Here is a 22,125-nt window from a genome sequence, read left to right on the forward strand (position 1 = left end):
CCTCCCAGGACCATGTGTGACTTTGGCCTGGCCGTGGCTGACTCAGGCTGAGCTGTGGCTGCCTGGGCCCCATCTCACCCTGGCTGGGCTGGCCTCTTTCTGGCCTCTTTCATCTGACTGGGCTGGCCTTGGTCTCCTTCAGGGAGTGCCGTGTCTCGCTCTCGCTGGGCTGCTCTGACCTGGGCTGTGCTGCATCTCACTCGGGCTGGGCAGGAGTGACCCCGACAGGGCCCTGTTCTCCGTGTTGGTCCTGCAGGGGAGCGAAACTGGTAGCCCCCAGCTTTACGCTGGCCACCATCAAGGGGGATGAGTACACCTTCACCTCCAGCAATGCTGAGGACATCCGTGACCTGGTGGTCACCTTCCTGGAGGGGCTCCGAAAGAGGTCTAAGTATGTGGTGGCCCTGCAGGACAACCCCAGCCCTGGTGAGTGGCTCCTGGCACGAGATGCCAGTCCCCGGGGTCAGGGTGTTAGGCAGATTACGTGCCCTGGCCTTGGCCTGGCGTTCAGGATCACTAGAGCCTGTTACCCATTCTTCCCCATACACCTTCGGTTCCAGCTGGACCAAATAGCTCAACCCTGTGCCTTCAATCTGTGCCCTGTGGGGAACCTACCTCCCCCTGGTCTTAAATACCTATTACTTGCCAACTTCTCCAGATGAGATCAGGGGTTCCTCCTCGGTGTTCCCCCAATACCCACCATCTTCAAATGATGACAGTGGTAACAACTATGGACTGTGCATCCCCGGGCCTTTGAGGTCCCGAGCAGAGCATGAGAAAGAGACGAAATGAACCCAGCCCTGCCCTCAGTGGGGAGGGGGTGGGAGCAGACAGTGACCATCCCTGTGATAGTGCAGTGACCCGGGAAGCCCAGAGGCTGTGGGAGCCTGGGGTTCGGGGAGGACGTATGTGTGAACAGAACGTTTGGGGCAGAGAGGAGAACCGAGCAGAGGCTGGAGGGGGCAGGTGTGTCTGGGAACTGCGGGTAGTTTGTTTCGGCTGGAATGGGTGAGGTGAGGCGGGAGGGGCAAAAGGTGAGGCAGAAGACGCCAGGAAGGCCGTGTGCCAGCAACAGGCCTGTAGCGTGTCGAGGAGTGTGGGGTTCCTTTTAGGGCAGTGGGGAGCCACGGGAAGTGGCTGAGCTGGGAAGTGGCCCCTCCGATGGCTATCTGTGTTGGGGGTTGTGCAAGGTAGAGGCAGAGCGGCTGCTGAGCAGGTACGGGACGGGGCCTCAGTTCCAGTGGGGAGGAGAGGCTTACGGGTCATCAACCCCAAGAGAGGTGTTCCAACCCAGCCTCTCTCTCTGCCCCCATGTGGCCCTGCTCACCCACGCCGTCCAGCTGGCGAGGAGTCAGGCTTCCTCAGCTTTGCCAAGGGGGACCTCATCATCCTGGACCATGACACAGGAGAGCAGGTCATGAACTCAGGCTGGGCCAACGGCATCAATGAGCGGACCAAGCAGCGTGGGGACTTCCCCACCGACTGCGTGTATGTCATGCCCACTGTCACCATGCCACCGCGGGAGATTGTGGTACGTGCCCCGGGGTGGGGCAGATGCATGGGAGGCTCCCCTGGCCCCTCCCCTGGCCCCTCCTTGTCTTCTTCCCACATAAAATGGAGTGAGGGGTTACGGTAGATTCATGCTTTGCAGCTTCTGTGAAGATGATCTGGGGGTCTTATGGGACCATAAACTGAAAGTTGGGGGCAACTATCAAATGTATGCCAGGTGGAGAGGGACCTAGAAATTGCATCAGAGGAGGAACTGCCCAGGGGTAGGGGATCAGAGAAGAGTGGCCTAGGGGATGGGGACGGGGGTAGGGGCTTGCACTGTCCAGAAAGGCAGTGAGGGCAGAGATGGGAAGTGAGGCCCTGCTTCCTCTGGAGCCCCTTGAGCCAGCACTGAGGACTCGGAGCCCAGCTTTCCAGGCAGCTCCGGAGCCAGGCTCTGTTGACGGGGCAGTTCTCACACTGCATCCGCTGCCTTGTCCAGGCTTTCTGACTGACCCAACTTAGTTCAGACACAGGGCACCAAGGGAAGGGTCCTAAGGCCAGCATGATGGAGGCAGTGGTAACGGCAGAGATCCCCCAGGAGGAAAGGTGTTCCCAGGGTCAGAATGGGGCACAGGGTCCACCTCCAGACCCACTTAAGAAGGCTCTGGGCTTTACCATGTTGATCCAGGGGCCCGGGGTAGAGATCCAGGGGCGCCTGACCTCAGCTCCCCGTCTCTCGGTCTCTAGGCCCTGGTCACCATGACCCCCGACCAGAGGCAGGATGTTATCCGGCTCTTGCAGCTGCGAACGGCAGAGCCTGAGGTGCGCGCCAAGCCCTACACGCTGGAGGAATTTTCCTACGACTACTTCAGGTGACGGGGGAAGGGGAGAGAGGGCCCCAGGACAGGGAGCTGCAGGCTTCTGCTACCCTCTGGTCTGCGTGCTGGGGTTGCTTTGTGGTGTCCCCGTCTGTGAGCAGTGCCCAGGTCAGAGGGAACCAGAGGGCAGTTTCAGTCCATCGAGATGACGCTTCTCATGTTGTGTCATCTTATCCTTCCTTCATTTAAGATACTGTGACTGCGCCCACCCTAGGTGGAGTCCTGGGCACTCCTGACTCAAGGCTGTACCTGCCTCACCGATTCACAGTCCTGGTGGGGAGACAGGCCTGAGACCAGGCGGCTGTTATTCTGTGCGCCCAGTGTTGGGATGGAGATGCTGGGTCGGGGTGGAGATGGAGGCTTCGTGGAGGAAGTGGTGTCTGAGCTAAGCTGGGGCGGGGTGAGCCGGGTGGAGGAGCGCCACAGCTGGAGCAGAGCGAGCAGAGAGAAGCAGGCGCGAGCAGGCTGGGGAGGCGGGCAGGGCTGCCGGGGCCCAGCCAGCCTTGTTAGTATCTCCGTCTGTCGGCTGAGAAAGTAAGGCCTGGGCAGGGCTGGTGACTCATCCCAGGTCACGCGGCGCAGCAGGGAAGCCGGTTACCTCCGCTCCGCTTCCTGCACGGGGTGGGCGGGATGGGGCTGGAGTCTCACAACCTGGCCGTCAGTGTGGACTGTCCTGTGCTGTGCAGGCCCCCACCCAAGCACACGCTGAGCCGCGTGATGGTGTCCAAGGCCCGCGGCAAGGACCGGCTGTGGAGCCACACGCGGGAGCCGCTCAAGCAGGCGCTGCTGAAGAAGATCCTGGGCAGCGAGGAGCTCTCGCAGGAGGCCTGCATGGCCTTCATCGATATCCGCACCCTCAGGGGTGGGGGGGGCACGGGGAGGGGGCGCCTAGGGCAGGGGAGGGCTGGGCTGGGCCTGGCCTCTAGGGTTTTCGTCTAGACACTTACTTCCTTCTGAGGGGCCCAGCTGGGGCCTGGGCAGACGTGGGGGATGCTGACGGAGCGGCTCCCTCTGTGTGCCCGGCACCTTACAGCGTGCAGGGGGCTGCCTCACCCGTTGTCTCCTCACACCCTGTCACTTGGTTGACAGATGTATATCGTGCCATGTGCTGGGGCAGGCGTGGAGACACGGCGGTGAGCAGACCCAGTCCCTAGCCTCATGGTGCTCGTAGTTGAGAGTGGAGATGTGCTGATCGGGGTCAGTGCTGTGATGGGACCCGACAGCACATTGACCTGACTTGGCCTTGGAGGAGGGCAGGGAGGACTTCCTGGAGGAAGTGATATCTAGGCTGGAGACTGGGTAGGCCTTGGCCAAAGGGGAGATAAGTGGGGAATGTTTTTGACAGAGGGAGCAGCATGTATAAAGGCCCTGAGGCAAAACAGAGCAGGGCTGTTTCAAGGGCAGAAATTAACTCAGCACAGCTAGAGGCTAGAGTTCAAGAAGGGAATCCTAAGATGTGGGCTGATGGATGAAAGTTTCCCAAGGCCTGTTAAGAAGCTTGGACTGTGTCCTGCGGTGCAGCCATGGGGAGCCACTGGGGCAGGGGGTGGCATGGTTAGATCTGTGATTTGGAAAGTTTATTCTGGTTGCTGTGAGGACTCTGGTAGTGGGGCTGGGGCCTGGAGCACGATGGCCAGTGAGGAGGTGGCCAGAGGAGTTGAGGAGAGAGGGTGGGCAGTGGGCATGGAGAGCAGTGTGGGCAGATTATGCCCATTTCCTGGGTGAGTAGCCTGAGGCCCAGGGCCACACGATCAGGGGTGGCAGACCCTGTTGGAGAGTGTGGCCGCCTGCCTCCCGGGCCATTGTTCCCCGATTGGCCACAGCCTTCCTTGACAGCTCCCCACCCGTGCTCAAGTACATGGGTGACTACCCGTCCAAGAGGATGCGCTCCGTCAATGAGCTCACAGACCAGATCTTCGAGGGTGCCCTGAAGGCTGAGCCCCTCAAGGACGAGGTGTACGTGCAGATCCTGAAGCAGCTGACTGACAACCACATCAGGTAAGCCGGGATGGTGGGAGGGTGAGGGGCAGGCCCCCCCACCCACTGCTAACAGCTGAAGGTAACCGTAAAGGTCCTCCTCCCACTGTGAGCTCACTCCCTGCCGAGGCAGCAGCTGGCTCTGCCTGGGAACAGTCCTTCTTCACTCAGGGCAGGAAGCTGTCCTCAGGCCCCCTCATGTCCTAGCTCCCCCTCAAGGCCCAAGGAAGAGGGTCAAGAACCAAGAGGTGGTGGCTGCGCCCTGAGTCTGTCCTCCCTGCAAGCTGAACAGCCCCAGCTCCTCCTCATTTCCCGCTGCTCTCTGCCTGGGCCTCCTCTGGATACCCTCCCCAGCCCAGATGCCACTGTCACCTACAGGTGCATCTCATGAGCACTTGTCCCATCCCTGGCTCAGGCTGAGCTGTCAGTCAGAAGCTCTGGATAAAAACTCTCATGGGGGCTTCCCTGGTGGCGCAGTGGTTGAGAGTCCGCCTGCCGATGCAGGGGACGCGGGTTCGTGCCCCCACGTGCCGCAGAGCGGCTGGGCCCGTGAGCCATGGCCGCTGAGCCTGCGCGTCTGGAACCTGTGCTCCGCAACGGGAGAGGCCACAACAGTGAGAGGCCCGCGTACCGCAAAAAAAAAAAAAAAAAAAAAAAACTCTCATGGGCTGGGGGTGTTGGACCCCAGAGGGTGTCACCGCCTCCCTGATGGCACAGACCATGGCAGGAGGGGGAAGTCAGGCACATGCTCATCCCAGAGCCTGAGAGAAGCCCCAACCTCTCCCTTTATTCCCAGACTTCCAACTCCCTCCCCAGCTTTGTCACCCTCTACATCTCTTACACAAGTCTACCATTGGACCATGCGTCAGATCTTTTCGCACATTCTGTGCCCACAGCCAGGAAAACCTTTCTTCTCCTTTGCATATCAGAATTTGCCTCAGTCTTCAAAGCCTAGATCAAATGCCACCTCCTCCTAGAAGCCCTCCAGGCTTCCCTCCTGCCAGACCGAAGGAGCTCAGAGTAGTGCCTGAGGGAGTCCTGGGGCTGGTCTCACGTAGTGCTACTCAAATAACAGACGAGTTAAAGAGCTGCTGCCATAATATAAATCACACACTGCTTCTGTCATAGGAAAGTCCTTCTAAGAAAAAAAAAATCTTAGCTAGAGTGCTTGGTGACACAGCTGACACAAGCACCTTACCTCCACCTGACTAGTAAGTGTGCGGCCTGGGGTGGGGTTGGCAGACCAGACTTTGAGTAGCACTAATGGGATCAGGCTGTCAGGGGGTGTGGGTCCGTGTTGGTCCTCAGACAGGGGTGGGGGTGAGGGCAGGCATGTGCTGCCGTGTGAGGAGCTGAGGCGTATCGGCCCGCGGTGGCCCTGCTGGACACCACACCTCTTCCTGCAGGTATAGTGAGGAGCGGGGCTGGGAGCTGCTCTGGCTGTGCACAGGGCTCTTCCCGCCCAGCAACATCCTCCTGCCGCATGTGCAGCGCTTCCTGCAGTCCCGCAAGCACTACCCACTCGCCATCGACTGCCTGCAGCGGCTCCAGAAAGCCCTGAGGTACAGCAGGGGCTGCAAGGGGCAGAGGGGGCAGTGGGCATAGTGCGTGGCGGCAGGCACTGGGATGGGCTTCCGGCCACCCTGGCTTGCGAGACGAGTCCCTTGGGGATGCTGAGGTCCTGACCTATCTTTGGGATTGGGACCCATCTTCGGGGTCCCACAGCTGCCAGGCTGACGAAGGTGGCAGTGCCCAGTACCCATTCTGGACAGTTTGAGAGTCTGGTTGCTCAGGAAGTTATTTTCTCATACCTTCAAGTCTGCTGGGGAGGCAGACACCTGGGCCGCACTCCACACTCTGCAAAGCCCCCTTGTACCCTTTGCTTCGTTCGGTCCCCTCCACATCCCTATCTGGCGGGTACCATGATCACCTCATTTTATAGATGAGGAACTAGAGGCTTGAGAGGTTGTCACCTGGTAGGAAGTGGTGGCTGGGGATTAGGACTGGGTTTGCCTGTCTCCAAAGTGCTCTCTGCTCCCCATGGCCCCAGGAATCTGCTGCCTCCTGACTTGCCCCCCTTCCCCCCACCCCACTGGTTTTCAGAAACGGGTCCCGGAAGTACCCCCCGCACCTGGTGGAGGTGGAGGCCATCCAGCACAAAACCACCCAGATTTTCCACAAGGTCTACTTTCCCGATGACACAGACGAGGTGAGGGACTCTGGCTTCTTGGTCTGTGGGTGCCCCTGAAGGACCAGGCTCCCTCGGGGACACGGGGCAGCCCTGCTGTCTCTTCCCCACCACCCCCACCCTCCTGCCCCTCAGTGGAGTCGGGGCTCAGTCAAGAGGCCACAGACGCCTCGGGTCAGGAGCCCTTGGGTTCCTGGTTCAGCCTCTCACTTCCTTGATCAGCTTCCTTGAGAAGGTCACCCCTCCCTCTCTCTGAGGAGCCTCTGCTTGGAGAAACGTGCTTTCTCCCTCTGAGCTGAGCTCTGTGTTGACGTCATCTCCGATGCCAGCTCTGTTCCTGGGCACAGGCTTGACTGCTCCGCAGCCCAAGACCTCCCCCATTGCCCCGAGCCCACTCTCCTGCAGACTGACCCTTCCTTCCTTCTCACCTGACCTGAGTGTGAGTCCCCTCCACCGTGGTCCCCTGGGCAAAAGTCCTGTTTGTCTTCTTGTCATGCCGGCTCCTGATCTACACCCCCTGCTCCATCCCAGCACAGCATCTCATTCAGATAAACAAGACCAACAGTGAAATTTTCGGTTTGAAAAGCAGTTTAAAACAGTTTAAAAACTTGTCTAGACTAGAGACTCAGAAATACCACTAGGGGATTCTAGGTCATGGACAGAAAAACTTCCTAAAATCTTTTCCTGTCCCCTATGGAGGGTTACATGGAGCACCCCCCACCCCTCAAATTGCACTCCTCCCTCATCTGGGCTTCCCCAGACCCTCCCATCCCTCTCAAGCCCGGTCTGGGCTGCTTCCCGGCTCTTGACTCCTCCCCCTTTCTGGAGTTTGCTCTCTCCTTCCTCCAGTTTCTCTCCTTCCATTCACCCTGTCCCTCCTGTGCTCCCTTGGCCTCTGCCATCACTCATGCTTGTACAGCTGGGCCCAGGACCCTGGAGGCCAAGGCTTAGTCCCGCTTGAAGGGTTGGGAAGGGCACGATCTGGGAAGACCCAGACAGGAGTTGCTTTTCCTTCTTTTAAAAAAAATTATTTTTAATTGAAGTTTAGTTGATGTACAATATTATATGAGTGTCAGCTGTACAACACAGTGATTCACAAATTTTAACGGTGGTGTTCCATTTATAATTATTATAAAATATTGGCTATATTCCCTGTGTTGTGCAGTATATCCTTGTAGTTTATTTTATACAGGGTAGGTTTTATACTTCTTCCTTGTCTTAAGCATGGTGCCCAGCTCTGGGGAAGCCCCCTCAGGAGGAGGGTGTCTTGCATGGGAGGGGGCTCCGTCCAGCTGGAGGCACAGCCACAGGGATGCAAGAGGCCCTGGGAGAGACCCTGCCAGAGGCAAGCAGGTGCTCCCCGCCACCCCTTCCCCCAGGCCTTCGAGGTGGAGTCCAGCACCAAGGCCAAGGACTTCTGCCAGAACATCGCCGCCCGGCTGCTCCTCAAGTCCTCCGAGGGATTCAGCCTCTTTGTCAAAATTGCAGATAAGGTGGGTTGGGGGGGCATTGCTTGCTTATCTGCCTGCTCTTGGTCTGTCTCATGGGAAATTGCTGGCGCCCTGGGAGCTCATGGGGCAGCGGGGGTGGGGACAGAGACAGAAGGAGGGACGGGGAGAGGAAGAGGCCCTCTTGCACACGGCATCTGATTGTGCCCGTCTCTTTCTTACATCCCTGCAATGGCCCCCTGACATGCAGCAGCTATGCCTACATCTCTCTCCTCTGAGGCATTGCACAGCCTGGCCACAGACCTCCTGGGAGCACTCTGTGCTCTGGACACACTAGGCTCCTCGCCCTGCCCCAATACACATGTACTTTCCAGAGTTGATTTGACTGGTCCCTCAGCTGCCAGGCTGAGGTCAGCTCACCTCTGAAAAAGCCCTTGAAGGGAGGATGACCATCCCCACCTAATAGACCACAAAACCTGGACTCAGAAGTGTTAAGTGACTTATCTCAGGTCACACAGCAGGGACTCAGATCCAGGTGGGGCTGACTCTGAAGCACAGGCCCCTGCCTTCACCCCACATTGCCCCCCGCCCCATTTATGTCCATGGGAGTCAAAGGCCCAGCTTGAAAGCCCCTTCCCCTGGGGGGCTTCCCTGACCCTTGCAGGCAGGTCAGGTGCTCTCTCCTGTCGCTCACCCACAGTTCCCTGTGCATCCATGTCTGTCTCCTCACTTCATGTCTGTCCCTGTGCCAGACACTGTGACCCAGAGGTGATCTCCGTGAGGTCCTGGACCCAGCGGGGCTTAGAGCCTGTGGGAGGAGCAGGACACGGATACCAGAGAATGTCCAAAGCAGGGACTGGGCCCCTTTCTCGGCCTTTTTTCCAGGGTCCTAGAGCAGCAATCAGTGACTCTTTGCTGAATGACTGAAGGGAGTCACTGTCACTGGACAGACACACTCAACAGGCACAGTCGGGTGCAAGATGGGGTTGATACATGGACACCCCCTCTGGCTGCGAGCAGGAGTTCTTCTGGAGAAGGGGCTGCCGGGGAGGCCTTGGGTGGGAAAGTCGGAAAACTCAGTATTGCTCCAATTAAAATGATTGGACTAGAATGGCCATGTCCCTAGGTCATCAGCGTTCCTGAGAATGACTTCTTCTTCGACTTTGTACGACACCTGACGGACTGGATAAAGAAAGCACGGCCCGTCAAGGATGGTAACGTCAGGCTGAGTCCTGGGATCATCCGAGGCCTGGGGCCAGCAGGTCCTGGCTCGGGGCCATACCTGAGGCCCACCTGGGTGGGGCCCGAGTCAGGCCTTCCTCCAGGGCTGGTGCTGGGATCTTCTGGGTGACCGACTGCCCTCTGCCGCAGGAATCGTGCCCTCGCTCACCTACCAAGTGTTCTTCATGAAGAAGCTGTGGACCACCACGGTGCCAGGGAAGGACCCCATGGCCGATTCCATCTTCCACTACTACCAGGTGAGCTGCCCAGAGCCTCTCTGCTGTGGTTGCCTGCTGTCCTTGCCAGGGGAGGGGCAGCAGCATGGACTGGAAGCCATTCCTGCTGGGGTCTCCGGAGGTGGCCCAACCTCAGATCCTTCTCCTTCCCAACCCTCCAGCCCTCGGGCTGAGCTCGCAGGCCCTTCCCTTGGTGAGGGGCTATGCTCTGGATTTGGGATTCTGCTGGTACACCTGGGTCTGTAGACGTTTTCCAGCAGGGCATGGGCCTGCGGGAAGCCAGCAGGTGGCTCCCAGGCTGAGCCTCTATCATGTGTCTGGCAGCTTGTACTCGTTCTGTCCTCCCAACAACCCCCAAGAAGGAGTTATGTTGTTCCCATTTCACAGAGGAACACTCAGATCAAGTGATATAATTAGGATCACAGCGCTGATGGAACTGGGGTTTGATTCCAGGTCTTCATGACTGCAGACTCAGTGGTCTCTTCCAAGGTGGCCGTTTACTGTTCTGTGGGACAGACAGACCAGGATGCTGGGAGGGGCGCCAGTGGCGGGGAAGACAGCTGCCCTGGTAGAGAGAACCATGGCCTGCGAGCCAGAAGGGCCGCCTTCCTTCAAACCCAGGATCTTACTCTCCCCTTTCCCCTTTGCCCCATGTTGCCCGTTTAGCAAGTGGCACCGTTAACTACCAGCTCCCCCAAGGCAGAAACCTGAGTCAGCATGGACCTCTCCCATGTCCCAAATCACTCACCTGAAGACTTTACCTCCCGGCTATCTCTTATCTGAAACGCATTCACATCTCTCCATCACCACCTCCACCAACTTGGGTCGGTCCACCATCTTCTCTCATCGGGAAGAAGCCCATAACCTTCTCTCTGATCTCCTCCATCTGCCTTTTTAAATCTGTAAAGCGCTGAATCTGTGGCATAATCCTGTTTCCCCGTACTGTGCCTTACCCCCTTGGGGAGCAGTGTCAGCTGAGGTTGGGGAAGCAGGTGGGCCCAACTGTGGGGTAAAGCAGTAGACCTGGCCTCACGGGGGGGTGGGGGGTGCTTAAGGGAAGGAGCCCACTTCCTCCAGGTGCCTCCACTGCCTGTGACCTGCTCTGTCTCTGGCAGGAGTTGCCCAAGTATCTCCGAGGCTACCACAAGTGCACGCGGGAGGAAGTGCTGCAGCTGGGGGCACTCATCTACAGGGCCAAGTTTGAGGAGGACAAGTCCTACTTCCCCAGTATCCCCAAGCTTCTACGGGAGCTGGTGCCCCAGGACCTCATCCGGCAGATCTCGCCTGACGACTGGAAGCGGGTGACCGTGGGGGAGACAGTGGGAATAGGGGCCCCCTGAATGGTTCTCTGGGTACCCCAGGGTCAAGGGGGCAGGTGCTGGACAGCAGCCCAGGGAAGTATCTCTTGTGGCCCCTGTAAATTCAGCCGGCCACTTGGCAGTAATTTGCCCTGTCCTGGTTACCATGGTGACCGGATTTTAATTGATACTGTTTGGCCTGCTTGCTTTGGGGAGGGAGGGGCTGTCAGGAGTCCATTACCTGGTATAAGTGGGGAGGCTTCATAGCCTCCAGGACCCCCATCCTCCACCCGGCCCTCCAGGGCCCATGGCAGCTGCTGACAGTGCAGATGGGGCAGGAGCGGCAGGGGAGAGGACTCTGACCCCCCCGCTCCCCCTGCAGTCCATCGTCGCCTATTTCAACAAGCACGCAGGGAAGTCCAAGGAGGATGCCAAGCTGGCCTTCCTGAAGCTCATCTTCAAGTGGCCCACCTTCGGCTCAGCCTTCTTCGAGGTGAAGGTATGCCGTGGGTGCGTGCTTCTCAGGACGAGGGGGAACCAGATGGCACAGAGACTCCTCCCCATGGCTCTGGGAAACTGCAGTGGCCTCTGCCACCTGCCTGGCAAGGAAAGGAGGAAATGGCCCAGCTAGGTGTCTCAGCTAAGTACTGGGCCCTGGGCTTAGTCCTGGGACACTGAGGGGCCATTATCTCAGCCTGGCAGGGGAGGCAGATGTGTACAAAGGCCAGAGTAATGCAGGACGATCTGCACCGTGACAGTGGGGTGGCAGAGCCTGGGAGGCCCAACCAGACGGCAAAGGCTGAGGCGGCTTCCTGGAGGAGGCAACGTTGAGCTTTCCAGGGACACCCTGAGGGGAGGGTTCCTGGCAGACGGCCTGGCACGAGCAAAGACCCAGAGGTGTGAGGGCTCAGGCCTGGGCAGGAAGTGCGAGTGGGTGAGTGTGGATGGGCGGGGGTGTGAGGCGAGCAGACTGCGGTAAGCAGCAGGTTGGCGAGCAGGAGAGGCCAGTAGGGTTCCTCCTGCAGGTGGTGCCCAGCCTGGACGGTTTTGCACAGGGATGATTGATGGGGCCAGAGCCCACTCTGACTTCAGGGTGGGGGTGGATCTGAGGGGCAGGACCAGAGGCAGGAGAATGGTGAAGTGGCTGGGGTGAGGGGATAGGTCAGGATGGAGAGGGGGGAATGGCCTTGCTACACACTGAGGAGAGGGCCCCTTTGAGAAGCCTGGCTGTGCAACGAAGAGAGCCTGGAGGCAGGTGTAGGGTTCAAGGAGGCTTTTTAAAGATGAGGGGCTTTAGGGCTGAGAGGGAGCAATAGCAGCGACTCCTAGAGAAGCAGGACAGAAGGGCTGAAACTGCTGCCGGGCTGGTTGGGGGCCCGTGAAGGGATTTGGGGTAGCTCTGGGGGCCCAGCAGAGGTATTGCTAGAAACCACGAGGTCGTGGAGCACCAGTGCACCCCTGGCCCAGCTGGGGGTGGCTCCTGGGGGCGGCTCCCCACCTGATGTCTCTGGCTTTTTTTTTTTTTAACTAGCAAACTACAGAGCCAAACTTCCCTGAGATTCTCCTAATCGCCATCAACAAGTATGGGGTCAGCCTCATTGATCCCAGAACCAAGGTGAGCAGCGACAGGGAAGAGGCGGGGGTGGGCTTCTCTGTTTGCACTTCTAACAAAGGCCCCCAGACTCAAACCCCGAGAGACCCTATCAGCCACCACCAACCTCGCTTCATCCACCCACCTGGCCACACATCTTGAGAAGCACCGTGTTTGCTGCGTCTACTTCCTTACCTCTCATCTCTCCATCAAAACTGCTGAGTTACTAACAAAGCCCTCGCTACTACATCCCATCACTCTAGTGCTTGGCCTTTCAGCGTCACTGGATACTTCCAGGCACTTCCTCCCAGAATGCTCTCTGTCCACACTGGTCAGGGTGGGAGGCTCTACTGGGGTAACTGCTGCTCAGGTCTGTGGGCCTGAGCAGTTCCTACCGAGGGGGCCAGGAGACAAGTCCTACCACTGACACAGGAGGGTACAACGGGGGCTGTTGGTGAAGGGGGCAACGACCACCATCTTCCCCGTGGCTCCATGTGCCCACTTTCCTGGTTTTCCTCATGTCCCCCTTGGTCTCCCTCTCAGGCACTTCCCTGGGCTTCTTCTCTACACAGCCCACACACTGTGTTCACCCAGTCTGTGTCTTCTTGTCTCCCCCCTCCAACTCCGCTGGACCATCTCATCTGTGACCACAGTTTCAGTTCCTTCAGGCTCTCAGATTTCCAGTTCCGGGCCCCATACACCTGACAGCCTCCTGGGCTTCCTTGGTTGTCCCACCAGCCGGCCCCACCCAAGGCCTGGAGGGGGAAGGCATCTGCTTCCCACAGCAGCTCCACAGCACAGCTGGACTCTTCCCTTTGCCCCTTTTCTCGTCTGAGAGTCTGAGGTCCTTCGCGTGGGTGGTGTCTGTGGGCTGGAGCTGAGGAGAGTGAGGCCAGACGGTCCAGGCCGTGCAGCTTCAGACTCTCTCTGCTCCCCTAGGACATCCTGACCACTCACCCCTTCACCAAGATCTCCAACTGGAGCAGCGGCAACACCTACTTCCACATCACCATCGGGAACCTGGTGCGCGGGAGCAAACTTCTCTGTGAGACGTCACTGGTGAGAGCTCTTCCTTCCAGGCCTGGCGGGCTCCCCTGCCTCACCTGCAGCTTCAATTGAGGGACCCACAAATTAGCACCGTAATGTGAGGTCGCAACAGCTTAGAGCCCTAGATGTCTGGCTGGATGAATCCAACCCTTCAGCTGTGTGGCTGGGGAGACTTACTTAAGTCCAGAGCAGGGGGCAGGATCTGCCTTTGTCCGGGCTTCTGTCCACTGCAGTTTGCTGGGAGCTGTGTCCTGGGTCTGAGTGGGTGGCCGTGTCCTACATCTGTTTATCTTCTTGCTGCTGTTCCAGGGCTACAAGATGGATGACCTCCTGACTTCCTATATTAGCCAGATGCTCACAGCCATGAGCAAACAGCGGAGCTCCAGAAGTGGCAAGTGAACAGTGGGGAGGTGGCGCTGGCTCTGTGCCTGCCTCTAGGCAGCAGCCGGCTCACGACCATCAGCTACCTCTGCAGCCAGGGGAAGACCTTTGCCATCGAGGCAGGGAGGCTGGGCCGGCTGGCCACCACTGACCGTACCATCGTGGCCTCTGAGCCTTCTTCCGGTGCAGCGGCCTTGCCGGGATGCAGAACTCCCCTCCACCCCTGAAGCACCCGGTTGGTTCTAGTCCTGGCTTGCTGTGGCCGTCCCAGTTGTAAAACCCTGTGCTCCCTGGATGCCGTTCTTAGCTCAGACTAGCCCTACTATGTGACCTCTTTTGACTTTCTGTGCACCACCAGGAAAGGTAACCAAGAGGACTACCTAGTTCTTCATGCTGGGAACAACCAACGAAGATTGTTCTGAAGCCAAAGGACTGGCTTCATTCCCCTAAGTCCAGGAGCCTCAGCTGGGGTGAGGGAGACAGACCACTTTTATATATTACAGTGTGAGTGAGTGCTGAGCCCCTGCTCGAGGCTCCCCTGATCACCTCAGGCATAAAGCATGTGTTCCATCTTCTGGCCCTGTAGTGTCTTTGCTGGGGGAGGGGCAGGGTGTGGGGCCAGGACAGGGCCCTTTGGGGGAGTGGCCTATAGAACTGTCTCCTTGGTCTGGGTCTGGGGGTTGGTTGGGGGTGCTTAAAGGACTGGCTGAGCCTGGGGCAGGCTGAGGGGATGCTGCCCTGGGAGCTGAGCCTGGGGCAGGCTGAGGGGATGCTGCCCTCGGAGGTGGTGACCTAAGTGTGGATGAGCTGGAGATCCAGAGGGGGGAACCAGCTTCTGGGCCTTACCTAGGGCCAGTGGATCAAGAGTGGCCCTTGCGTCCTGCCAGAAACATCTCCTTGGCTCATCAAGAAACCTCCAAGAACCTCAGGAACCATGCTGCCTTGGGATGAATGCTTACGTCCAGTAGGTGCCTGTAAAATATTACTTTGTGACCAGGATGGAACATACAAGTTTGGACAGGACCTGGGCAGGTCCGGGGGTGGGGGATTCAGACAGGGAAGGTGTGATCTGGGGGTGGGCATCCTTCTGGGCTGTGGCTGGGATGAGCGCCTAGAGAAATGACAGGGGAGAGGTTGGCATGTTTGTGATCTGTCCTCAAGGCCCCCCCGGTACTTCAGCACAGCCAGCCCAGCTCCACTTGCCCTCACACACTCAAGGGTCTGGGGTCACCTGCATGGAGGTGACAAACCACTCCACAGGGAGTGCTATTCCTGCTCTCTCCAGATGCCTGTGCAGGAGGTGGAGGGGCTGGCTGGTGAAATGGAGGCCGCAAACCAGACAGCCCTGCTTTCTGGGAGGACAGTGCAGCCACCTGAGGCAGCCCTGCCCCACCAATGTTCACATGACTCCTCCACAGTCAGCCCGGGATAAATCTGAGCCCCAAGGAAGGTGCTGTGGTGTCATCATCAAATACATGGGAATATGAGCCCTGGAGGCGTGTGAATACCTGATGGGCACATAATGGAACACAACTTGCTGCTTCTAACGCTGGGCTCCCAGACAGGTATTCTCAGCTCTAGTTTCCCTTCAAGACCAAATGCCTTTGGGTGGACATGGGATTATGCCCATCACCCCACTGGGGAATCAGCCAATGCCAAGCTATTAGGACGCACCCACTGCACACTGTACAACAGGATGTGCGTGTCGGATGAGATCTTTACCCCCAACGCGTGCCCATGCCACCTCTCCTTCTCTGACTCTGGCAATCATCCCCTAGTCTTTGTCAGCCTGAGTGACCACAGAGGGTCTAAAGATTGCATCACTTACCTTCGGAGTTCCTGAGAGGTTGCCTTTTTTTTTTTAAACATCTTTATTGGAGTATAATTGCTTTACAATGGTGTGTTAGTTTCTGCTTTATAACAAAGTAAATCAGTTATACATATACATATGTTCCCATGTCTCCTCCCTCTTGCTTCTCCCTCCTTCCCACCCTCCGTATCCCACCCCTCTAGGTGGTCACAAACCACAGAGATGATCTCCCTGTGCTATGCGGCTGCTTCCCACTTGCTATCTATTTTACGTCTGGTAGTGTATATATGTCCATGCCGCTCTCTTTGTCACAGCTTACCCCTCCCCATATCCTCAAGTCCCCATATCCTCAAGTCCATTCTCTAGTAGGTCTGTGTCTTTATTCCCATCTAACCTTAGGTTCTTCATGACCTTTTTTTTTTTCCCCTGACATTCCATATATATGGGTTAGCATACAGTATTTGTTTTTCTCTTTCTGACTTACTTCACTCTATATGACAGACTCTAGGTCCATCCACCTCACTACAAAAGACCCCAAATAGCCAAAGCAATCTTGAGAACAAAAAATGGAGCTGGAGAAATCAGACTCCCTGACTTCAGACTATACTACAAAACTACAGTAATCAAGACAGTATGGTACTGGCACAAAAACAGAAATATAGATAAATGGAACAGGATAGAAAGCCCAGAGATAAACCCACGCACATATGGTCACCTTATCTTTGACAAAGGAGGCAAGAATATACAGTGGAGAAAAGACAGCCTCTTCAATAAGTGGTGCTAGGAAAACTGGACAGCTACATGTAGAAGTATGGGATTAGAACACTCCCTAACAACATACACAAAAATAAACTCAAGACCTAAATGTAAGTCCAGAAACTATCAAACTCTTAGAGGAAAACATAGGCAAAACACTCTATCACATAAATCACAGCAAGATCCTTTTTGACCCACCTCCTAGACAAATGGAAATAAAAATAAACAAATGGGACCTAATGAAACTTCAAAGCTTTTGCACAGCAAAGGAAACCATAAACAAGATGAAGAGACAACTCTCAGAATGGGAGAAAAAATTTGCAGATGAAGCAACTGACAAAGGATTAATCTCCAAAATTTACAAGCAGCTCATGCAGCTCAATATCAAAAAAACAAACAACCCAATCCAAAAATGGGCAGAAGACCTAAACAGACATTTCACCAAAGAAGATATACAGATTGCCAAGAAACACATGAAAGAATGTTCAACATCATTAATCATTAGAGAAATGCAAATCAAAACTACAGTGAGATATCATCTCACACTGGTCAGAAGGCCATCATCAAAAAATCTACAAACAATAAACGCTGGAGAGGGTGTGGAGAAAAGGGAACACTCTTGCACTGTTGGTGGGAATATAAATTGATTCAGCCACTATGGAGAACAGTATGGAGGTTCCTTCAAAAACTCAAAACAGAGCTACCATACGACCCAGTAATCCCAGTACTGGGCATATACCCTGAGAAAACCATAATTCAAAAAGAGTCATGTACCAAAATGTTCATTGCAGCTCTATTTACAATAGCCAGGACATGGAAACAACTGAAGTGTCCGTCAACAGATGAATGGATAAAGAAGATGTGGCACATAGATACAATGGAATATTACTCAGCCATAAAAAGAAACGAAATTGAGTTATTTGTAGTGAGGTGGATGGACCTAGAGTCTGTCATACAGAGTGAAGTAAGTCACAAAGAGAAAGATAAATACCGTATGCTAACACATATATATGGAATGTAAGAAAAAAAAATGTAATGAAGAACCTAGGGGTAAGAAAGGAATAAAGACACAGACCTACTAGAGAATGGACTTGAGGATATGGGGAGGGGGAAGGGTAAGCTGTGACAAAGTGAGAGAGCGGCATGGACATATATACACTACCAAACGTAAAATAGATAGCTAGTGGGAAGCAGCCACATAGCACAGGGAGATCAGCTCGGTGCTTTGTGACCACCTACAGGGGTGGGATAGGGTGAGGGGGGAGGGAGACACAAGAGGGAAGAGATATGGGAACATATGTATATGTATAACTGATTCACTTTGTTATAAAGCAGAAACTACCACACCATTATAAAGCAATTATACTCCAATAAAGATGTTAAAAAAAAAAATCTTCCAACAAACAAAAGCCCTGGACTAGATGCCTTCAACAGCAAATTCTATCAAACATTTAGAGAAGAGCTAACACCTATCCTTCTCAAACTCTTCCAAAATATAGCAGAGGGAGGATCACTTCCCAACTCATCCTATGAGGCCACCATCACCCTGATACCAAAACCAGACGAAGATGTTCACAAAGAAAGAAAACTACAGGCCAATATCACTGATGAACATAGATGCAAAAATCCTCAACAAAATACTAGCAAACAGAATCCAACAGCATATTAAAAGGATCAAACACTATGATCAAGTGGGGTTTATCCCAGGAATGCAAGGATTCTTCAATATACGCAAATCAATCAATGTGATACACCATATTAACAAATTGAAGGAGAAAAACCATATGATCATCTCAATAGATGCAGAGAAAGCTTCTGACAAAATTCAGCACCCATTTATGGTAAAAACCCTCCAGAAAGTAGGCATACAGGGAACTTTCCTCAATATAATACAGGCCATATATGACAAACCCACAGCCAACATCATCCTCAATGGTGAAAAACAAACTATTTCCACTAAGATCAGGAACAAGACAAGGTTGCCCACTCTCACCACTATTATTCAACATAGTTTTGGAAGTTTTAACCACAGCAATCAGAGAAGAAAAAGAAATAAAAGGAATCCAAATCGGAAAAGAAGAAGTAAAGCTGTCACTGTCTGCAGATTACATGATGCTATACATAGAGAATCCTAAAGATGCTACCAGAAAACTACTAGAGCTAATCAATGCATTTGGTAAAGTAGCAGGATACAAAATTAATGCACAGAAATCTCTAGCACTCCTATACACTAATGATGAAAAATCTGAAAGTGAAATTAAGGAAAGAATCCCTTTTACCATTGCAACAAAAAGAATAAAATATCTAGGAATAAAGCTACCTAAGGAGACAAAAGACCTGTATGCAGAAAATTGTAAGACACTGATGAAAGATATTAAAGATTATACAAATAATTGGAGAGATATACCATGTTCTTGGATTGGAAGAATCAATAGTGTGAAAATGACTCCACTACCCAAAGCAATCTACAGATTCAATGAAATCCCTGGCACACTACCACTGGCATTCTTCACAAAACTAGAACAAAAAATTTCACAATTTGTATGGAAACACAGAAGACACCGAATAGCTAAAGCAGTCTTGAGAAAGAAGAACGGAGCTGGAGGTATCAGGCTCACTGACTTCAGACTACACTACAAAGCTACAGTAATCAAGACAGTATGGTACTGGCACAAAAACAGAAATATAGATCAACTGAACAGGATAGAAAGCCCAGAGATAAACCCACACACATATGGTCACCTTATCTTTGATAAAGGAGGCAAGAATATACAGTGGAGAAAAGACAGCCTCTTCAATAGATGGTGCTGGGAAAACTGGACAGCTACATGCAAAAGAATGAAATTAGAGTACTCCCTAACACCATACACAAAAATAAACTCAAAATGGATTAAAGACCTAAATGAAACGCCAGACACTATCAAACTCTTAGAGGAAAACATAGGCAAAACACTCTATCACATAAATCACAGCAAGATCCTTTTTGACCCACCTCCTAGACAAATGGAAATAAAAACAAAAATAAACAAATTGGACCTAATGAAACTTCAAAGCTTTTGCACAGCAAAGGAAACCATAAACAAGATGAAAAGACAACTCTCAGAATGGGAGAAAAAATTTGCAAATGAAGCAACTGACAAAGGATTAATCTCCAAAATTTACAAGCAGCTCATGCAGCTCAATATCAAAAAAACAAACAACCCAATCCAAAAATGGGCAAAAGACCTAAACAGACATTTCACCAAAGAAGATATACAGATTGCCAAGAAACACATGAAAGAATGTTCAACATCATTAACCATTAGAGAAATGCAAATCAAAACTACAGTGAGATATCATCTCACACTGGTCAGAAGGCCATCATCAAAAAATCTACAAACAATAAACGCTGGAGAGGGTGTGGAGAAAAGGGAACACTCTTGCACTGTTGGTGGGAATATAAATTGATTCAGCCACTATGGAGAACAGTATGGAGGTTCCTTCAAAAACTCAAAATAGAACTACCATACGACCCAGTAATCCCAGTACTGGGCATATACCCTGAGAAAACCATAATTCAAAAAGAGTCATGTACCAAAATGTTCATTGCAGCTCTATTTACAATAGCCAGGACATGGAAACAACTGAAGTGTCCATCAACAGATGAATGGATAAAGAAGATGTGGCACATAGATACAATGGAATATTACTCAGCCATAAAAAGAAACGAAATTGAGTTATTTGTAGTGAGGCGGATGGACCTAGAGTCTGTCATACAGAGTGATGTAAGTCAGAAAGAGAAAAACAAATATCATATGCTAACACATATATATGGAATCTAATTTTAAAAATGTCATGAAGAACCTAGGGGCAAGATGGGAATAAAGACGCAGGCCTACTAGAGAATGGACTTGAGGATATGGGGAGGGGGAAGGGTAAGCTGTGACAAAGTGAGAGAGCAGCATGGACATATATACACTACCAAACATTAAATAGATAGCTAGTGGGAAGTAGCTGCATAGCACAGGGAGATCAGCTCGGTGGTCTGTGACCACCTAGAGGGGTGGGATAGGGAGGGTGGGAGGGAGGGACACGTGAGGGGTAAGGGATATGGGAACATATGTGTGTGTGTGACTGATTCACTTTGTTATGAAGCAGAAACTACGAAGCAGAAACTAGCACACCATTGTAAAGCAATTATACTCCAATTAAGATGTAAAAAAAACAAAAAAAAACGTAGCCAGTCCCAATTAGTACATATTGTGTGATCCGGTTTATATTAAATGCTTGAAACAAAAATCTCCAGAGACAGTAAATAGGTTAATGGCTACATAGGGCTGGGAGGGTCAGGAAGCCAGTTGGGTATAGAGTTTCTTTTTAGGATAATGAAAGTGTTCAAAATTGATTATGGTGATGGCTGTACAACTCGATATACAAAACTCATTAAATTACATACTTTAAATGAGTGAATTATATAGTGTGTGAATTATATCTCAATAAAGTTATTTTTTAAAAGGAGGGTGATCTGTACGCGAACTTAAGGATAACAGTAATGCCACTCATTTGGGTAACACTTAATTTTTTTCCAAGTGCTTTTTGAGCCATATGGCACCCCTAAGATACATGCAGTATGAATGTTCTAATTTACAATTTAAAGATAAATAATTTGAGGCGTATTGATTTCCCCAAGCATACATTTGCATGTATTCTCTACCAGTGAAAGTCAATTTCTGGGGTGAGTGAAAAACATCTTAGATATTCCAATTGTTGTGGCTTTCCAAATGGCCACTGTACATAAACAGGTATATAGTAGAACTATGATATCAAATTTTATGTGATTAGGAAGCAATGTCTTAAATGGCTCCTGGGGCAGGTGGGGGCGAGTGGAGACAATGAAAAAAAAGTTGAGAAACACTGCCTTAGTGGTACAGCAAAGAAAATAAGTCAGATCTCCTAAGCATCCCAGGCCTGTGTTACTTCCATTAACATGTGTGTGTGTGTGTGTGTGCGTGCACGTGCGTGTTCTAGATCTCAGGGGTTTTAATGCAAAGGTGATCATATTTTCTAGGACAGTTACAATTTCACGTGATTTTATTTTTCCTAATATTGATTAAACATACAACTACAGGGGCTTCCCTGGCTCACGGGCCCAGCCGCTCCGCGGCATGTGGGATCTTCCCGGACCAGGGAGCCAACCCGTGTCCCCTGCATTGGCAGGCGGATTCTTAACCACTGCGCCAGCAGGGAAGTCCCCAGACCCTAAATTTTTAATAGCAATGAGGAGAAAGGGATACCGATTTAAGCTTTGTTTTCCATTTCTTTTGCCTGGAAGTACTTTACCCTAGATTTCTGCCTGGCTTGCTTCTGCATACCATTAATATCTTTAGTCAAATGTATGGCAAAACCTTCCCTGACTACTCTGTCTGAAATAGTACCCCCCCTCTGTCATTACCTTCTTTCTTTTCCTTATATCCTTCATAGCACATGAAGAAAGTAAAATTAAAATATGATATCAATATATATCCATATAAAAGAGATAATGGAAAATATTACAAAGTGTTTACAGCAATTAACATAAACAGGTTGAAATTATGAGTGAAAAAAATATACATGGTACTTCCCAATTTGTCTACAATGTTAACATAATTTTGTTTTCAAAATAAAGTTATCATCAAAGAAAATATTATGTTAACAGAAATTTCAAAACAGGTGTAATAAGAGAATGAAGGGGGAGTTCAGTTAATTTCTCCCACCTCTACAGTGCCCAGGCTGAGATCTCAACAGGTGCAGAACTTTGAGATACATAGATATGGAGGCCACGTCC

At 52.4% G+C, this 22,125-nt stretch overlaps 1 protein-coding gene across 1 annotated transcript in view; it reads left to right on the forward strand.

The window, feature by feature from the left end:
* The window catches only part of MYO7A (myosin VIIA), a 101,178-nt gene extending 86,848 nt beyond the window's left edge, over positions 1 to 14,330 (forward strand). Inside the window, exons 34-48 of the mRNA XM_012536694.3 lie at positions 257 to 426; positions 1,341 to 1,531; positions 2,239 to 2,363; positions 3,056 to 3,213; positions 4,214 to 4,367; positions 5,753 to 5,908; positions 6,450 to 6,555; positions 7,914 to 8,027; positions 9,109 to 9,196; positions 9,354 to 9,460; positions 10,555 to 10,740; positions 11,120 to 11,236; positions 12,269 to 12,352; positions 13,268 to 13,387; positions 13,685 to 14,330. Coding sequence (XP_012392148.1) covers positions 257 to 426; positions 1,341 to 1,531; positions 2,239 to 2,363; positions 3,056 to 3,213; positions 4,214 to 4,367; positions 5,753 to 5,908; positions 6,450 to 6,555; positions 7,914 to 8,027; positions 9,109 to 9,196; positions 9,354 to 9,460; positions 10,555 to 10,740; positions 11,120 to 11,236; positions 12,269 to 12,352; positions 13,268 to 13,387; positions 13,685 to 13,774 — 1,966 coding nt within the window. The 3' untranslated portion in view covers positions 13,775 to 14,330. The remainder of the gene's footprint in view (positions 1 to 256; positions 427 to 1,340; positions 1,532 to 2,238; positions 2,364 to 3,055; positions 3,214 to 4,213; positions 4,368 to 5,752; positions 5,909 to 6,449; positions 6,556 to 7,913; positions 8,028 to 9,108; positions 9,197 to 9,353; positions 9,461 to 10,554; positions 10,741 to 11,119; positions 11,237 to 12,268; positions 12,353 to 13,267; positions 13,388 to 13,684) is intronic.
* Positions 14,331 to 22,125: the final 7,795 nt, after the last annotated feature.

The sequence above is a fragment of the Orcinus orca genome, chromosome 8 (genome assembly GCF_937001465.1).
Source record: "Orcinus orca chromosome 8, mOrcOrc1.1, whole genome shotgun sequence".
NCBI classification, from domain to species: Eukaryota; Metazoa; Chordata; class Mammalia; order Artiodactyla; family Delphinidae; genus Orcinus; species Orcinus orca.